The 20,047-nt window shown below is 40.9% G+C and overlaps 1 protein-coding gene across 1 annotated transcript; it reads left to right on the top strand.

Annotated features, from left to right (window-relative positions):
* Nucleotides 1-12,225: 12,225 nt before the first annotated feature.
* Nucleotides 12,226-12,793, top strand: LOC132611962 (uncharacterized). Its single transcript, XM_060326316.1, has 2 exons — nt 12,226-12,330; nt 12,464-12,793. The coding sequence occupies exons 1-2, from the start codon at nt 12,226-12,228 to the stop codon at nt 12,791-12,793; spliced, it is 435 nt and encodes a 144-aa protein (XP_060182299.1).
* The last annotated feature ends 7,254 nt before the right edge of the window (nt 12,794-20,047 follow it).

Genomic DNA, 20,047 nt, shown 5'->3' with positions numbered 1-20,047 from the left:
GGTATGAGTAACCTTGAACCTTGGTTGGCCAAGTATGTATGAAACACCGATCTTACGTGGGCGGGTATGCTATGTAAATGCTATGTATATGATATGATTATGTATATGAATGCGAATAAGGGCATGTATACGAATACGAGCACAAATATGGTACGGGTACTATTATGGAATACGGATAATGACGTATGTACACAAATACGTATTAGCAATGGAAAGTTCCTATGAAAGGCAAGTAAGTGCATATGACGATGATACTGCCATCTCCCATTCTATGCTATTTCTTATGTTGCTATTTATGTTGCTATATTGATATTGATCATGCTTTACATACTCAGTACATTCTTCGTACTGACGTCCTTTTGTTTGTGGACGCTGCGTCATGCCCACAGGTGCACAGGGAGACAGGATTGATCCATAGCTGCTTTCTCAGAGATTACATAGCAGAGCTCCATTTCATTCGAAGTCGTAGCTTTTGGGTACCTATTCTTTTGTGTATATAATTATGGGCATAGCGGGGTCCTGTCCCGCTCATGTGTTATGTCATACTCTTCTTAGAGGCTCGTAGTCACGTGTATATGGTTAGACATGTCCGGCCTTGTCGGCCTATATTTTGTATATCTTGTGGTAGCCTTGTCGGCTTATGTACATTTGATGTGGCCTAGATGCCAATTACGATATAAAGGCATTGTTGTCCAATGGGACTAGCATGATGAATGAGTAGAATTATATGCTTAATTGTGTGGCTCACCTAGCTGTAAGCATAAGTGTTAGATAAGGGGCGCCCGGGTGGGCTAGCACCGGGTGTTCGTCGCGGCCCTCTAGACGGGTCATGACAAATATCCTATATATATTATATTAGTATATTGTAATATATATATATATATATATATATATATATATATATATATTGATAATGTAGGTGCATAGATAGTATATTTTTGGGGTAAATTATCAAGAGACTCAAACCCTAGCAGTCGAGTATTTGCAGTAGTTTTTTCAAAAAAAAAAAAAAAAAAGAATCCCCTCTTTTCTACACATACTTTCTATTTATAGTATGCAAAATTATCTTAAGGGTAAGAAAATGGAAGATTCTATGTTTTTCAACCAGATTTCCCTCCTAAATTCCCCAACTCGTGACACAGATTTAATTTCAAACGAATAATGGCAAAAATAATACAGTACATTGTACTAAATCGTACTAAAATCCCTAATTTTTTGTAAATTGTACAAGGAATAACAAAACGGAATTAGATTGTACATACCAGATGGCAAATAGTACGCCCACACACACAAAACAACAAAATCAGACCAACAAACAAACAAATAGGATCGTTAAAACCTTACACATAGCCAAACAACATCACAGCCGTCGAGCAAATCACCACACAGGCCCCTTTTTGGGGTGGTGTGATAGCACAAGATGGCTAAAGCCTTTAAGGCTCGCCCATGGCATCCCACACCACAAGGCGAGGGGGGGCGGTGGGGAAATACCTATTGTAGGGTAAAAAAGGGTGGAAACACGGTGGAGGGGCGGTGGCTAGTGGTGGAAGCCTAGCGCCGCCACTGAATTGTCTCAAGAAGAGAGATAGAAAATATTTTAGGGTAAAACAAGATGACGGGTTGCACGGGAAAAATAAGTGGGGTTGGGGGGGGGGTTAGTATATTCCCCCCCCCCCCCCCGGTTAAAATATAATACACATTTTTAAAAACATAGTATATAGTTTAAATTAATTAGCACAAAATGCCTACGTAAAATAATATTTTGACAAGATAAAAATCATAGTACGTTGCTTTAAAATACAAGCTTCGAAATGAGCCCAATATTGATATACTTTTGAGAAATATTTTTTTTTTTAAAAAAGGAAACAAATGTGGTAAAAATGAGCGGTAGTTTATACGTCTTCTTTAATTAATAATTTTCCCGAGTTGGACGGAGCGGGATATGTATCTTCTTTTCAAATCACTGTTTTGAAAGTAAATAACTCGTAATTTCTTGTAATTGTGAATTTTTATGAAAATAATAGATGTCAATTTTTGCAATTTTCTCGAGATTTTTAATTTTTTTATTTTGAAGGTGCATCCTTGCTCCGTGTTTGCCTCGGGAATTTTGAGAATTAAAATACGCGTTTTATAAGGTGAAAATTAGGTGTCAACAGTATGCAAGATAAGGATTCGCAAGCCAAGATTCGAGCCCGTTTGGTTCAGAGGAGAGCTCACGACAGAGATGCCAAATATTTGAAAAAGATCGAACATGACAAAGCCATCATAAAGAGTCTGAGACATGAATTGGAGCTTACTAATGACTGTTTGGTTAAGCTCGATGATCAGATGAAGAAGACTTTTGATGATGTTGATCCCCTGACTTTCACACAAACGGGATTTCTGATGGAAGCCACTTTGACATCGGCCCATCTTCATATCCAGACTACCCTCCGAAAGGCATAGAAAGCCAAGACCAATCGAGATCGAGCTTCGTCATCCACCACCGGAGGGCGCTTCTGCTGATTTACTTTATGCACTGTCTTTACTTTATCTTTTGTACCCCTTTGGGGAAGATATTATTATTAATGATTACGGGGCAATGGTTTGATTCAAATTGTACATTTATGTTCCAGACAATTAGTATGCTTAGGAACGCGAGTAGTGTTAATTTATAAACTGCTCTATGTGACTTACTTGCTTTCATATATTTTGCCTGAATGCTTAATTGATCTCAAGTACCGTCCACTCCCCCACAGAAAAATAATGAACAAAAATACCCGTACTAAGTCTAGCAACCTTCTCAAAATTCGAAGAAGAACACCAAGAACCCACCAGAGCTGGAAGCTCTGAGAAAGAATGACGTCTCGCTTCGTCGAAAGATTCAGGATCTCGAAAAGCAAATCCGAGCAGTTAAGGCTAAGATCAAAGAGACAGATGAGTTAATGGATTCGGCTAAAAGTCCACCCAAGGAACCAACTGAAACTTAAGGAAAGAATGTCCTGGACAAGGGAAAAAATCCTTCCCGAATAAATCCTGATAATGGAAGAGTCCGAGGAGGAGGAAATAGAGTTCAACCCAGAGGAGCCTACTTGGCCATCAAGGGAGGCTGCCTCCGCTGCGCCATTAAGCCGAAAAAGGAAAGGGACTTCTGTTGCGCCATCAAGTCCCAGAGGAGAAACCGAGGAACGGGTAGAGTATGTCCGACTAGCTTCGTACGAATGGTGGGATACTGCGCTCAAGGCGTTGGATTGTCCCTACCGTGTCTTACCTAAGCACATAACAAGCGAAGAAGTGATGATCAAGTTTCAAAGCAGAGGGATAGTCAGTATCAGCTTCGATAGGTTGCCACCGTGTGCACCGGTCTTCGCGCACAAGAGATTCCCTTTTCACCAGGATCAAGCAAAGCACACCATCAACGAATGTTTGGCCTTCAAGAAAAGGCTCATCGAGCTGATAGATAAGAAAAGTATCACCAAGATATGGGGCCCACAGTCACTTTTGGTCCACGACAACATTTCCCCAGCAGAAGGGATTGCGCTAAACACTTATATTTGGCGTTATGACTTTACATTATTCAAGGACTCTTACGCCAGCATCTTCTTGAAGTTGGTCAGCATCGAAAAGATTAGTCCCATCAGGACCAAAAGGGCTCACACTGAAGGGGTTGGCCGTCGCAAAATGTGTTTGTACCATTCAGGAGCTTTGGGGCACGACATAGAAGAATGCAGTGCATTCAAGTTTGAGATGGAGAATCTAGTCCACAAAGGTGCCATTTGGTTGGTGCTCCCGCCTCAGTATTAGAATTTAGGGCTGGGAAAAGGTTGAACGGACAAACAACCTATTCTGACCTCAAAAGAAAGGTCACATTTGGGTAGTTTTAGGGGATCCCATTTTTGTACTTCATACAGATTTGTCCCCCCATTTTATGTAAATGAAACTGCGCCGACCTGATGTCCCAAGGAAGGATATACAGGAAGCCCCTATCGAGCCTGGTCACGGGTAGGTTTTCAGATTTAGGGAATCTTTTATAAACCGAACTACAAAATGGCCTGATTTCCCGCCGAGGGATACGTAGGCAGTCTACGTAAAACTCAGTCCTTATATATTATAAATATTATATTTCCCCCACTTAACAAAGCCCACGTACCTAAGACCCGGTACAAGAGATCAATTGAGCATTTAAATCAAACATATGATTATTTATGTGCTAAGTGTTTTAACTACCATCTATGTGTGATATCTTGATTACCTTCTATTACTTAACGAACTAACTCTGTTTGCCTTTGAGTTATTATTTTCTTGTAAAAAGAGAGGTTGGTTTGTGTTCATACTGGCATACTTCACCAGATCTAAAGCTGCAATAGCATCCGTATCCCAACAACACAAAGGCAAAGCAAAAATGGCTGGTACTTCCGAGAAGAAGACTGCTCCGTCTGACATCACTCTCAGAGATTCGCCTCTTCGAGATGACCTGAGTTCTCGCCTACTGAGGACGTTGTGAAAATGATATTTGAGAAAATTGCCGACCTTCAAGGAGAAGTCGCGCGAACAGAGCCTCTAATGCTGCCTGAGAGGCGCTAGATGAAATAAGGGGGCCTCCGCTGCCTTTTCCATCCCTAATCTCACCATTACCTGATCACTTTCCCACCCAATCCATTATGACCAGCATACCATTTACCCCAATCGACGGACACATTGGTGCCTCGCACCATACCCCGCCACCACTGAACACTACCTAGATTCTCGAAACTGCTCATTGTATCCCCTCTTACCCAGCATCACAAAACACCCATCCCGTCATCATTGCACAACCAAGCATCATCTCGCTACCAACTACCAAAACTACCCCTACCCACCGAATTCGCCCTGCTGTTTCCTTCCACACATCTGTCACCCCAAACACCTTTTCACCCAATAAATAAATTGATCACTACGAGGAGATGGAAAAGGCCTGGAAGGCCGAGCAGGAAAAGTAGGAAGAAAGACTTGAGCGGAAGAAGAACGCAATGTTGGAACGGTCCATGAGATCCACCCTCACTGGCACAGGCTTAAGCTATGACGATTTGTGTATGCATCAAAATTTGGATTTACCTGAAGGCTTCAAGATGCCGCATTTTGAGCTATTTAATGGGACAGGTAATCTGAAAGCACATCTACGGGCCTACTGTTACCAATAGGTAGGCGTTCGAGACAACCAAACGCTCATTATGAGGTTGTTCAGCCAAAGTTTGATGTCAGAAGCCTCCGAGTGGTTCACGGCACAGGACATACACCGCTGGATCACATAGAAAGATATAACTATGGCTTTCATGGAAAGATTCCGCTTTAACATGGAAACGGTACCGGACAGGTACTATTTTGAAAAGGTCAAACAAAAATCCATCGAGAACTTTCGTGAGTATGCATGTAGGTGGAGAACAGAAGCTGCCCGGGTACAACCGCCAATGGGCAAGAAAGAATTAGTGTTGATCTTCATCCGTTCACAAGAAATGAACTTCTATGACAGAATGCTTTCAATGGCCGGAAGACCATTATCTGAGTTTGTAAAAATGGGAGAGGCTATAGAAGATGGTCTCAAAACAAGCCGAATCATAAGTATGATCGGAAAGTCCGTTGGGTCAAGCTCAATTGGGTTTATAAAGAAGAAGAAGGAAGACGTGGCAAGAATATCGCACACTCCAGGCCCAAAACCCAAACAGAGGGAAGAATTCCCGATGGAAGTGTATGCTTTACCTCCCCCAAATACTTACATACCCACTCCTTACAATGCAGTGCCTGTATATTACGTGCAGCCGACCTTCCAATCACCACCCCCAAATTACCAAACCTCACAAAATACCTTCTAATCACCTCCCCCGAATAACCAAGCTCTACAACCAAATTATTAAACTCCCCCACCCGCTTACCGTCCTCCACAAAATAACCAACCCAATACTTACAAAAATCAACCACCGCCAAATACCTATAATGCGCCATATCAGAAGTTTGAAAAAAATCCTGCCCGTGTGTTCACTCCATTAATGGAATTACAGACTGATTTGTTCAAAATATTGAGTGCGTCTTGGATGGTCAGACGTGTGCCTACCATTCTAATGGCATAGGAAATAGTACTAAATATTGCATTAATCTCAAGTACAAAATACAAGACATGATTGACCGAAAGGAGATTCTGCTCTAAATAGCTCCTCTAAATGTGAACACCAATCCCCTGCCAAACTATCGTAACAACGTGATTCATATGGTGGAAAGCGAAGAGGACTGGGTTGCAGGCAGGCCCACAATTCGAGAATCTGTGAAAGAACTTGAGCGGACAGTGGCGTCGCTTTCTCTACAAGAACGCCCACAATTCAAAGTACTAATACCTGTGCCAGTTATTATGCATCTGGCCTAAGTAACCCCGGCACCTCAAAAAGAGTTTATGGTCTAAGTCGTTGCCGCCCATGGAATTACGAGATCAGGAAGGTGCTATACTCCCGAAGATCTAGCCCAAGGGGCGCCTCGAAGAGAGGGAAAATCAGAAAAAGGCAATGACTGAGGATGAAGCTGAAGATTTCTGGCATCGGATGCAGCCCAAAGAATACTCCACTGTAGAGAACCTAAAGAAAACACCGGCCCAAATCTCGGCACTAGCACTTTTACAAAGTTCACCTTAGCACCGCTTGGCTCTAATGAAGGTGTTGGAGGAAGCCCACGTCCCAACTGGGACGAGTAGTGAAAACTTGGCCTAACTGGTCACCCATGTTATGGAGGAACACCAAATTACCTTCATGGCAAAAGAGTTGCCCAAATAAGGCACGTATTACAACAAAGTGTTGCACATCACTTTCATGTGCCGCAACAAAGTAGTGACTCGTGTACTGATTGATAACGGTGCCGGGCTCAATAATTGTCTCGAGTCTACTCTAGTGCAGTTGGGATATGACCTTGAAAAGGCTCGTTAGAGCCACACTAATATAAGAGCGTTTGACGGAGGCCAATGTGATGCCACCGGAGCAGTTGATATGGACATTCAAGTAGGTCCAACAAAGTTCACTACCGAGTTTCATGCTATGGAAATACCTGCAAACTACAATTTACTCTTGGGGAGGCCATGGATCCACATGGCAAGAGCAGTACCATCTTCACTTCACTAGTCTTTGAAATTAGTCTGGGAAGGGAAAGAGGTGATATTCCATGGAGAAGAAAGCATGCACAATTACTCAGATAATTTTGTGCCTACCATCGAAGCAGCACCCACAGGAACAAATTTCCATGTAATAGAACTTGTAGCGGCTGCCCCATAAAATAGAATCCCCCGAGACTCCTATGCCAGCAGTAAATAAGATGATTGATTCAACTATGCTCTTGAATGAGTTCGAACCCGAGAAAGGCCTGGGAAAGAATTTGCACTGCATCACTGAGCCATATCCCATTCCCCAAGACAATTTTCATTTCGGACTGGGATATTTCCTAGCTAAAGATGAGATAACTACCAAGAAGAGGCAAGAGGTTGTGGATCTCTACAAACCCATTCCAATCCTTTACCAGTCATTTCCTAACTGAACACCTATACCGAGTGATGCTAACATTGAAGAAGGGATAGTGTCATGACCCTCATACCCGATCGTGCGGGCACCTATCTTATTATGACTAGTAGGCAAACCCTTACCCGTTAACCCATTAATCATTAGCCAATTTCAACTTCTTTAATCATTTATTGACAGTCAATAGATAAGTGAACAAATAAAGAGTCTAACCAAGTTATCATTAATAATTAATACAAGTGTGGAAGTCTTAACTATTACACCCCCAAAATCGGAATGTCATCGTACAAGGACTCTAACTAACAATTTCTAGAGAATGAAATATATGTCAATTATAATAATAAATCATGTCTGTAATTTGAAGTAGACATTTGGAAAGAGATGTCTTCAGGTGGCACGGCATGGGTAGAAGCTCACCCTCGGATCTGATCGAGCAAGCTAGCTTCAAGCTAGAGATGTAGCCTGGATGAAATCTCTGGAACACAATCTGCACTCAAAAAGGGTGCAGTAAGGTAGTATCAGTACAAACACTATGTACCGGTAAGCATCATAGGCCGACTAGGATTAGTTCACGCATGTAAGTATAAAATCAACAAGATAAATAGATAGGCACTTAATGCTCAAATCCAAGTCACAAAATATCACATAACAGAGTCACGGCCTAAGATGGAGCTTCTAAACCATAAGTCTGTCAAGTCTCAAAAATCTCACCTGATAATCGCAAGCCCAAGTTCCGTCCCTAGGTAGAGCTACTAATCCACAGTTTAACTCAGTCAATGGTCATATTTATTATCATAATAGGCATTCAACATCAATACCAAAATGAAAACCAAACAAGCATATAATAACGCAGAATAAACTATAATGATGTGCAATGAAAAATATGATGATGTGCAATGCAATGCAATGCACTGGCCAATCATTCGAGTGCAACACGTATTACAACACAACAATTCAGGTAATAGGTCTAATCACAATAACAGGGCAATAAGCCACCATCAACAACAATCAACCTAATAGAAATCCATCCCGAATCACCACAGTATGAATACAACTACACCTTCACAAGCTTAAATAATGGCGACAAGCCCACATAATCAGAAGTCATACCAGCCTAGCAAATATCCAACCAAAACATCATGTCTGAAGATCTAATCATGCTTTCTCCCGTCAATTCTACACAATACATACGTTTCGCTAATCAAAGTCTAACTAAAGTTAGCCATAACCTACCTGGAATGCCGAGTAACAGTCTCGAATCGCCAAACCTTAGCCTTGCCTTCCTCTTTGGAGAACCTCAAATTGATTAACGTCTATCAACTATGAATTTTACGTCAGAATACCAATCTAAGGGTACCCATATTGCCATAGTTTTTCCCAAAATCCAAAAATGAACCCAAAATAGCCAAATCCGAGCCACAAGGGTAAAACTGTAATTTTAATAAAAATTCAGATACAATATGGTAAAAATAGTACTCTACTAGTCTATACGAGTCCAACGATACCCATATTGCTATACTTTTAGAAAATACCCAAAATACCCCTAAACAAGAAATTTAGTGCATAATTATGTTACCCATCATCTAGTTAACCTTCAATCTTAATTTCATGAAATTCTATTCATCACAAGGTATCCAAATTCATCTTTTCTATTTTTAGCCCTAGGGTTCTTAACCCATTAGTTCTTCACAAATAGTGTGTAGGATGACTATGAGTTGATGATAATCGACAAATAAATAATGAATACTAGGTTAGAATCTTACCTCAAAGTGCTTGTGAATGATTTTCCATTGCTCTCTCCCCAACCCTTCAACTATTGAAGGTTTCATCAATTCTAGGGTACTAATATTTCACCCACCATTAATGGAGCTTAAGCTTGTCATGGAATTTGAAGAAGGAATGATAAAGAATCACATAAGGGTTTGCACTTACCTTCAAGGAGGAACTTCACCCTATCCCTAGGAAAATAGCCTCTCACATTCTAAGGAAGTGTTTTTGGGTTTATGATGGGAAAGACTTGAAAAAAAGACATGAAAAACAAAATTCTGCCCAGTGCACCCGCTACAGCGGGTGCCCCCTTCGCTATAGCGGGTGCCCAACTTTCTAATTTATTCAAAACTTCGTTTTAACCCCTGAAACTCATCCCGAACCTCCCGAACACAAACCATATATGCGTTTTGATTGTAAACCACGTTACCAAACCACCCGTGATCTCAAAATTTCCAAAAGAGATCATTTTAACCCGGTGTCGACCAAGTCAACCCCAACACTGTGAAACTAAGCCTTCCCTCGAGACTCAAAACATCCCCGAACGCCTTGGGACCCAAACCAATGGCTTCACTAAGTCATAGGTCGTACTAACGGGACTCAAGGAAAGGGTCAACAAGGTTAAATGGGTCGAAACACTATAACAACTAAACGGGTCGTTACAGATAGGGATGTTATTCCGTGAAGAAGATTGCTCCGTAATCCTAGAAGAATATGCAGAAACGCCTACCATCAGAGATGCAGATCTAGGCAAGCAGCTGTCCAATTAGACCTCTACCCCGCTACTGGCTCTTCTGTAGAAAAAGGTGAATTTATTTTTAAAATAGGGAGAATGGGTCGAGGCCAGATTACTCACTTTTTATCACTTTATGTACCTCCTAATGTTTTCAAAAATGGAAATGGCTTGACGTTGATCCAAGCCAAGACCTCAGTTTGTACTTTTATTAATCCAAATCAACGAAAGCTCGGTTTAATCAAAACAATTTTATTTATTTACTACGCATGCATGTTTTACAATAACATACTTTGCCTTGAATTTTCAGTAATAAAAATGATAAAGCAACCCTAAATGTCATGACATGTTGGGAAACGAATGAGTCGGGCAACATAGAGGAAGAAGAGTACGAGAAATACGATGAGACCACAATGTTGCCTGAGGGTCTCGTGGAAGAGGCAGATTAGTTAGAGGATGAGCAGAAACCAAACATGGACGAAACAGAAAGCATAAATCTAGGTGACGAAGAGAATGTCAAAGAAACAAGGATAAGTGCGCACCTAGAGGCACCTTTATGAGAAGAATTGAAAAACCTATTGAAGGAGTACGTGGATATCTTCGCATGGTCACACGCTGACATGCCAGGACTAAGTACCGGCATAGTATCCCACAGGTTACCTATCATTGCTAGTTTCGCTCCTATGAAACAGAAAATCAGAAAATTCAAGCCAGACCTCAGTATCCGCATCAAGGATGAGGTAGAAAAGTAAATCAAGTCTGGGGTAGTAGAAGTAACCTCATACCTAACACGGTTGGCCAACATAGTGCCTGTACCCAAAAAGGATGGAAAGATAAGAATCGGTGTAGATTACCGTGATCTCAACATGGCCAGTTCCACTACCAAACATCCACATACTCATAGATAACTGTGCCAAACACGAGCTACAGTCATTTGTGGACTGCTTCGCCGACTATCATAAAATCCTAATGGATAGAGAGAATAAAGAGAAAACAACCTTCATTACTCCATGGGGAGTGTACCATTACAGAGTGATTCCCTTCAGCCTAAAAAATGTCAGCACGACCTACATGAGATCCATGACTACTATTTTCCACGACATGATTCATAGAGAGATTGAAGTATACGTGGGCGAGATGTCATTATTAAGTCAGGGAAAAGTTTGGAGCATACTACTCATTTGAGCAAAATTCTTCGATAGGCACCGGAAGTTCAGCTTTAAGTTGAACTTGGCTAAATGTGCATTTGGGGTATCGGTTGGAAAATTATTGGGTTCATAGTCAGTCGAAGGGGCATAGAGCTAGACTATACAAAGATCAAAGCAATCCAAGAATTACCTCCTCCTAAAACCAAGCAAGAATTCATGAGTTTCCTGGGAAGGTTAAATTACATTTGACGATTCATAGCTCAATCCACCATCATTGTGGAGCCCATCCTCAAGCTTTTGAAGAAAGACGCTCCCACAAAATGGACAGAGGACTGTCAAAAGGCATTTGATACTATCACGATCTACCTGTCCAATCCACCAGTCTTGGTACCACCAAGGTCCGGGAGCCCATTGTTGCTATACTTATCGGTTGCTGAAAATGCCTTCGGACAATATAAAGAAGAAGGCAAAAAGGAACGTGTCATTCACTACCTGAGCAAAATGTTCACTGCCTGCGAGGCAAGATGTAAGCTAGTGGAAAAAACCTGCTGCGCTTTAACTTGGGTGGCCCAGAAATTGAGGCATTACTTGTCCTCGTACACCACTCACCTCAAATCTAAGATGGATCCATTGAGGTACGTATTTCGCTAGCCCATGCCCATCGAAAAATTGGCCAAATGGCAAATGCTGTTGAGTGAATTCGACATTGTATACATAGCCCAAAAGGCCATCAAAGGACAAGCCTTGGCTCGCCTGCTAGCTGAAAGCCCAGTGGATGAAGAGCTCGAACCCCTCCGCACTCATTTCCTAGATGAAAGGGTATCGACCATAGAAGATGAAGCAGTGGAACCACACGCAGGCTGGAGATTGATCTTCAATGGAGCAATAAACTACAAGGGTTCCAGAATAGGAGCAGTTTTAATATCCGAAAATGGGCAACATCAGAAAAAAAAGAGAAATAAGAAAGACTAATTATTGCCTTTAAGTCAGAACTACCGGGAGCAAAATTCAAGATCATTAGGAATCCAGGAGAACAGATGGCGACTATTTAACATGGCCCATTCTAATATCAATGGTTGCAAAGTTCAAATTTCGTTGTACCAACAACATGGCTGCGTATGAGGCCTGCATTCTAGGTCTCAGGATGGCGCTGGATATGGACATTAATAAATTGCTGGTAATTGGAGATTCCGACCTACTAATTGAATGGGATACCAAAAATAAAAAAAATCTTCCCATACATGAACTTGGCACAAAGACAGTGCAAGAAATTCCGAAAGATTGAGTTTTGACATACTCCAAGAGCTCAGGATGAGTTTGCCGACGTGCTGGCCACAATTGCGTCAATGATCCTACATCTTGAAAGCAGTCACATTGACCCACTAAGGATAATCTTGAAAGAAGAGCATGCCCATTGTTTCCACGTAGAAGCAGAGCCGAATGGCAAGATGTGGTATATTGACATCAAGATATACTTGGAGAAACGGGAATACCCCAAAGGAGTCACGAGTGGACAAAAGAAGACCATCAGAAGAATGGAAAATGGTTTATTCCTGAACAAAGAAGTGTTGTACAAACGGACCCCAGACTTGGGTCTGCTTCGATGTGCAGATGCCAGTGAAGCCACCAAACTTCTATAAGAAGTACTTGCTGGGACATGTGGACCATATATGAATGGATTAGTGCTGGCCAAGAAGATTCTCCGAGCTGGATACTATCAAATGACTATGGAAAGTGATTGTTGCAAGTATGTGCAAAAGTTCCATCAATGCTAAATCCACAGTGATCTAATCAAGGTTCCACCGAGCGTGCTTAATGATATGAGCTTACCATGGCCTTTCGTTGCCTGGGGCATGGACGTCATTAGACCCATCGGACCCGCAACCTCTAACGGACATCGATTCATTTTAGTTACCATCGACTACTACACCAAATGGGTGGAAGCAACATCACACAAGTCAGTGACAAAGAAAGTGGTAGCCGATTTTGTGCGAAACAATATCATATGCCGATTCGGCATGCCCGAGTCCATCATAACTTACGATGGGGCCAACCTGAATAGCCATCTGATGAAAGATATCTGTGAGTAATTCAAAATCACTCACCGAAACTCGACAGACAGCCTACCGGTCATAAATAAACGGAGCCGCAGAAGTAGCCAACAAGAATATCAAAAGGATGTTAAGGAAAATGACAGATAATTACAAAGGTTGGCACGAACAATGGTCTTATGCTTTACTGGGATACCGTACTACGGCCAGAACTTCAACAGGAGAAACTCCATACCTGCTGGTATATGGTACTAAAGCGGTTATACCTGTCGAGGTCGAGATACCTTTCTTAAGTATCATCCAAGAAGCATAATTGGACAATGCTGAATGGGTTCGGGCTCGATATGAGCAATTGGCTTTAATTGACGAGAAAAGAATGGTTTCTATATGCCATGGTCAGTTATACTAGCAAAGGATGGCAAGAGGTTTCAACAAACGAGTCTGGACTCGACTTTTCCAAATTGGGCAGATGGAGCTCAAAAGAATTTTCTCGCATCAAGATGAATACAAAAGGAAATTCGCTCCCAACTGGCAAGGTCCTTATGTGGTCCGGAAAGTACTCTTCGGAGGAGCGATAGTACTGGCAGAAATGGACGGACAAGAGTGGAAAAATCCAATCAATTCAGACGCAATCAAGCGCTACTATGCATGAAGACAAGTTGTTCAGTCTGTAATAGTACTTTTGCTTGTAATAGTTATTTTATTTGCTTGTATTAACTATTTCCTTTCGCTTGTAATCGTTTCGTAGTAGATAGGAAAAACAAAACAACTTTTGTAATATGAACTACGCAATGACCTGACTTCCCCACAGTGGGATACGTAGGCAGTCCATTTGGCACCCGATCGCATTATCAGTAAAAATCAAAAACTCATTTACATTTATTCTGAATTACGTTCGACCTAATTCCTGATGCAACAAGATACATAGGCGCTCTTTGAGCTCGGTCGCACCAAAAGAAAAATCCAAGAAACCCCTATGAAGCCCTAGAGATAGGACTTCACGAAGGACACCAGGATGGCCACGCGCCCAATTGGGGCAGAATTTTTGAGAAGATCTCAAAAATCCGTGCCATCAATCCACCATAAAGAGTAAACCAACCTAGAGTTTCAAACCGGGGCATTCAAAACTGTAAGCTGGGTTCCCTCAAAATTTCTCGCAACTCAAAAGATTCGGCACGAAAGTTCGCCGATCAAGATTTAAACTAGGGCAAGTTTTTAAGAAAAGGTCTCAAAAATTTCGCGCGAGGAAACGAAGAACCCCAATCACCAAAGAATGGGTCTCCCTCATTGAAAACACATGTCATGAAAATTAACCTTACAGCTTTCAAAACAATGCATTTATTTTCCTACTAATAAATATCTTCATAGTAACTTTCAGAATAACGATTTTCTGCATAATGAAAATAAATTCATCTTTCGAATACTGAATCCAAGGGGGGTTGAGTCCAGGAAAACCAAACTTGTGGCAGCGCTGGCTACACGAATCAACTTTAAATAGGAAAAAACTAACCCAATTCTGATGCAGGTCCCAAGGACGATGGGAGGACGATCCTTTTACTAACTTTGTCCATGTGCAGGAAATGATTCGCCAAATAGAAGGCCAAGACTGCTGCTGAGATCAGGTTTTTAGAAAAAAATTCAAAGCCATAAGGGCTACAGAAGAGGTGAATGCCATAAGGGCAAAATATATAGTCACGAGGGCTACAAAAGGATTTCAATGCCGCAAAGGCGAATACCCAGCCACGAGGGCTATAAAGGATCTGAATGCCATAAGGGAAAATTATCTAGCAACGAGGGCTATAAAGGATCTGAATGGCATAAGGGAAAAATATCTAGCAACAGGGGCTGTAAAAGGATCTGAATGCCACAAGGGCAAACACCTGGCCATAAGGGCCCACAAAGAACAAAAGGCCATAATGGCAAAATGCCCGACCAAAGGGGTCATAATAAAACAACACGGCATAGCTGACCATGAGGGTCACAGCCGGAATAAAGGATGAATGAAAGACGATTTAGCCAAATGGGACATATCTGTCATCTGCATCACTTTTTCTTATTTGCCGTGAGGGCCATTGCATATCTACTTTTCTATTGCCGTGAGGGCCATCACATTTTCTTAGTTGCTGTGAGCGCCATTGCATATCTAAATTTATGTTGCTGTGAGGAACATCACTTTTTCTTATTTGCCTTAAGGGCTATTGCCTATCTACTTTTTTGTTGTCGTGAGGGCCGTCACTTTTTCTTATTTGTCGGGAGGGCTATTGTATATCTACTTTTCTGTTGCCGTGAGGGCCATCACTTTTTCTTATTTTCCGTGAGGACCATTGCATATTTCCTTTTCTGTTGCCGTGAGGTCCATCACTTTTTCTTATTTGCCGTGAGGACCATTGCATATTTCCTTCTCTGTTGCCGTGAGGTCCATCACTTTTTCTTATTTGCCGTGAGGACTATTGCATATCTCCTTTTCTGTTTCCGAGAGGGCCATTCATACAAACACTGCCATGAGGGCCATTTCATACAAACATGCTGATAGGGCTATTTAAACAAACACTGTTGTGAGGGCCATTTTTACAAACTTCCAAGAGGGCCATTCTTACAAGATACAGGGTACAATCGAGAGGGTAAAGCGATGTAAATCTGGTCCGGTGACCGCAACATTCGCTCCAAGAGGTAAAGCAATGTAAAACTGGTCGGATGACCGCAGTATTCGCTCGAAAGATCAAGACGATGTAAATCCGGTGTAGGTAGAAGCAGATTTACAACCGCCAAACTAAGTAGGCTGATCAAATCAGATGCAGAGCAAACGTAAAACTTTTTCTTACGCAGCCGGTCGAGATGGGTGCCCATGAGAGTCAAGTTCTCTGGCCAGGACTTGGAAGATCGCTCCTCCCCGCTCAGCCACACAAGAATGCTTATTATTCTATAACCGGTCAGACGCACACCGGCACACACACAAAGACATTCCCGCATAAGGGATATCTTTTTCCGCCGACCGAGTCGAACTACAAGTGACTTGATTCCCATAAACAGGGATATGTAGGTGGACTCAATACCAGAGAGTCAGTCACACTCCAACCAATCACTTCAGACTTCCTAGTCTAATAACCAGGAAGCCTAAAATTTATTTTAATTTGCATTTGGAAGTATAAATTGAGCCGAACTATAAGTGAACAGAATTCTCATGTAACCTGAGATATATAGGAAACCCAGAAGCCAGGATCCGGCCACATAGTTGGAAATTGCATAAAAAGTGAGGTAATATAGTTTGGGTCAGTCAAAAATCAGGCTTAGTCAAATTTCGTTGCTCAGGGATGGTCCCACAATCCCCAAACACCAAAGGGTCAGTTGTTGACACCTAATTTTTGACTTCCCATAATTTATTTTAAATTACCCAGAATACTTGGATATCAAGCGGAGTAAACTGTGTATTTTCTACAAGTCAAAATCATTTTATAAAATTATTTAGATAATGTTTTGCCATTTCATTTAGCAAAATAACTTCGATAATATTATAAATCATTTAGAAATCAATTTATATTATTTTTAATATGGAGCATTTTTCAAATATTAATCAAGGGATAAATTTAAATAATTATTTATTTAATTTTTTAAATTATTAGAAATCAATTAGCAAGTATTTTACTCTGTTTAATTCATGAAATATGATTAATTAAATGAATTAATCACTTTTACCCCTCAAATTCTTAATTTTTGCATATTCAATGTGCATTGGTACAATTTATTCGAATTTATCATAATTAATTAAATATTTAATTGTGGTTAACTCCATAAAATTATTTGTTATGAAACTGATAGTGGCTACAATTGAAATAGTAATTAATCTTACTTGACCACGAGTAAGGGTTTAAATTAATTGATCTCTTCTTAATTATGGTCATGTGTCAAAACATGTGTCAAATCCTCACATGTATGCAAATATATACACTAATATATGTGTGTATACATGTATATCAAGTATATATACATGTATCAAGGCCCCCTTTGTTTTCCCTTTAAATTTGCACCGAGCCCAGCCCAATAAAGGGCATGACCCGGCCCAACTCAGAAATAAGAAGAAGGGTATTCCCCTCCCTTCTTCATTCTCAGAAATAAGAAGAAGGGTATTCCCCTCCCTTCTTCATTCTCAGAAATAAGAAGAAGGGCATGCCCCTCCCTTCTTCATTTCATGCCAAACACATCCCTAGTATCTCTCACCCTCCCCTCATTTGCAAACCCTAGCGGCGCCAGAGGAGGAACTCCCTCTCTCCTCATCACCATCATTTCTTTAGCAAAGTTTCACACACATGTTACTTTTTCAGGATCTGGCATAGCTGGATTGAGCAAGGAATTATTTTCTTCACTCTTTTTCAGCTAACGTGGCAAACTAGGTATAATCTTCCCATTTTCTTCATCTTTTCTGCCTTACAACGGTCAAATGGACTGAATCTCTTAATGGGTTTTGTTGTTACCCGACTAGGGGCCATGACGGGTACCCGTGTCATGACCCAACTCGATGAGCCATGACTAGTGTTCGAGCTGGACACTCGTATACGAACCCGTTAGATATAGTCAGACTGAAACTAAGGACAATATGGAAATTTGTAAAAGCAAGCTATAGACTCATAACGTCATATATCATAATGAACCTGTCTCCTGAGGAGTCACGACTAACCAAAACATAACATATTATGCAAGCCGACAGGGCTGCCACTATATGCCGAAATACCCAAAACGAACCATATCGACGTAGCTAACCAAAACCCATATACAACCCACACATGTCTACAGACCTCTAAGAGTATAATAGTGAAATATGACGGGATAGGGCCCCGCCGTACCCCTGGATGTGCAGAAGACTATATCAAAGGATCTGTACCAAAATGACTTAGGCTCCGGAACAATGGAGCTCTCCAAACAGCTGAGCATAAGTCCTATGCTGGAGGATCACCAAACTGAGTGTCTGTACCTGCAGGCATGAAACGCAGCCCCCGAAGAAAGGGGGTCAGTACGAAAAATGAACTGAGTATATAAAGCATGAAATACCATAAAGAAGATCAAGACTAAATGAAAGATAACAAAAGGCAAGTATAATAATCAAAGATACCAATGCACCCGTGCCTTACGAGATGAGAATTATGCATATCTATATCATACACCATACCCGGCCCATTATGGGACTCGATGAATGAAGTCATATACATATATACTGTACTCAGCCCTCTAGTGAAGGTCTCGGTGAAATAATCATATATATACCATACCCGGCCCTCTAGTGAAGGTCTCGGTGAAATAATCATATATATACCGTACCCGGCCCTCTAGTGAGAGACTCGGTGAACAATGCAAGGAAACTGTGCACGAATACATACCCGGCCCGGGACTCGGTGAATGATATATTAACGGCATGCACGAGCAGAATATCATGAGCAACCATATGAAAACTAAATCATCATCTGAGACTCAATAGAATAATTAGAATAATCTAACACTTGAGAATCAAGACAATAGTCACGTCAAGTACCATTGAGAACTAGAATTCATTGGAGTCATAATGCAAGTGAGACTCATAAAATTATTTCTGAACTCCTTGAATAACCTGGGAGCACCCTCGACTGTCACTATGGATTATATCAAAACAGGACTTCAGGAATCATAGACACGTATCAGGACATAATGAAATAGCTTCTGGAAATCAAGAACAATAGCCATTCTAGTATCTCTAAGAATAGGAGTTTCTTTGGAGTTTATATGTTCGTCGTCTGTTTGTTTCATATAGACCATGCCAAAAAGAAATAAGGAAGTCTTACCTCACGGTTTCCGATTACCGTCTCGGGAGTCCTTTATCCAAAACATACTAAAATCGCTCATCCGAACCAGTGAATCAAACTAGAACGGAAGTCTTACCTCAATAAATAGAGAGAACCTTAATTTGTACTCTTGTGTTATCAACGTTCTTGTTGGAAATCTTGAATTATTTCCAATAGAAAAGTTGGCCGAGAGCTCTAAGTTAGTCATCCATGGCCATTTGATTTTGCTTCTTCACGTACATAGTAGTCTAACATATACATACACAACTATACATGAATACCTAAACATGAAAACGTTTTTTTTTTCCACAATCTCATCCTAGTTGCTGCCCACAAAACACGTGAAACCACATCATTCTACATTAATCACTATTGCTATTTTATCTAGGTGTCACCCATAGACTACTTAATGAACATTAGTCATTACTTGTTTCATATAAAGGTGTCACATGGACCTTTATTTGTCACTTGCAACCCATTCCACGTGGCAGCCCACTAAAATAGTTATCCACAATTGCTTAATTAATTCATTAATCTCCCACCAAAATCCAACATTTCTCCAATTATTCACATGATTAATTTCTTGGTCACAATTTACTTACATTGTAATCATTTTTGATACACTTTTTATACTCATTATATGACCATGTAGTATAACACTAGTCCATAGCCTCATTTTCCAAACATAAAATATTATCTGCAATCATCGTCGTCACACTTTTCCATCTTAAATCATTTCAGGACTCCATTCCTCGTATACACCGTGTTCTTGATTTTCATGCTTGAATATGGCCAAATCCTACGACCTCAGTAAAATTGATTATGTTGGACGGTTCAATTTCCTGATCCAAAAATACGGAATATTATAGCTTGGACCATATTTCATTCAAATAAATTTCGAACCTTTACGAAACTTATTTTCTTCGATTTGCTTAACTTCTGATATTTACAACACATATGTACCATCACTCTAACCACCTCTAAGTTTGGTGGATACCCTCATGGCCGTTACTAATGTCATTTAACTTGCACGCTT

Source organism: Lycium barbarum, chromosome 9 (assembly GCF_019175385.1).
Source record: "Lycium barbarum isolate Lr01 chromosome 9, ASM1917538v2, whole genome shotgun sequence".
NCBI lineage: Eukaryota > Viridiplantae > Streptophyta > Magnoliopsida > Solanales > Solanaceae > Lycium > Lycium barbarum.
The sequence above is the reverse complement of the archived record's forward strand: the minus strand, read 5'-3'. Positions and strand labels throughout refer to the sequence as shown.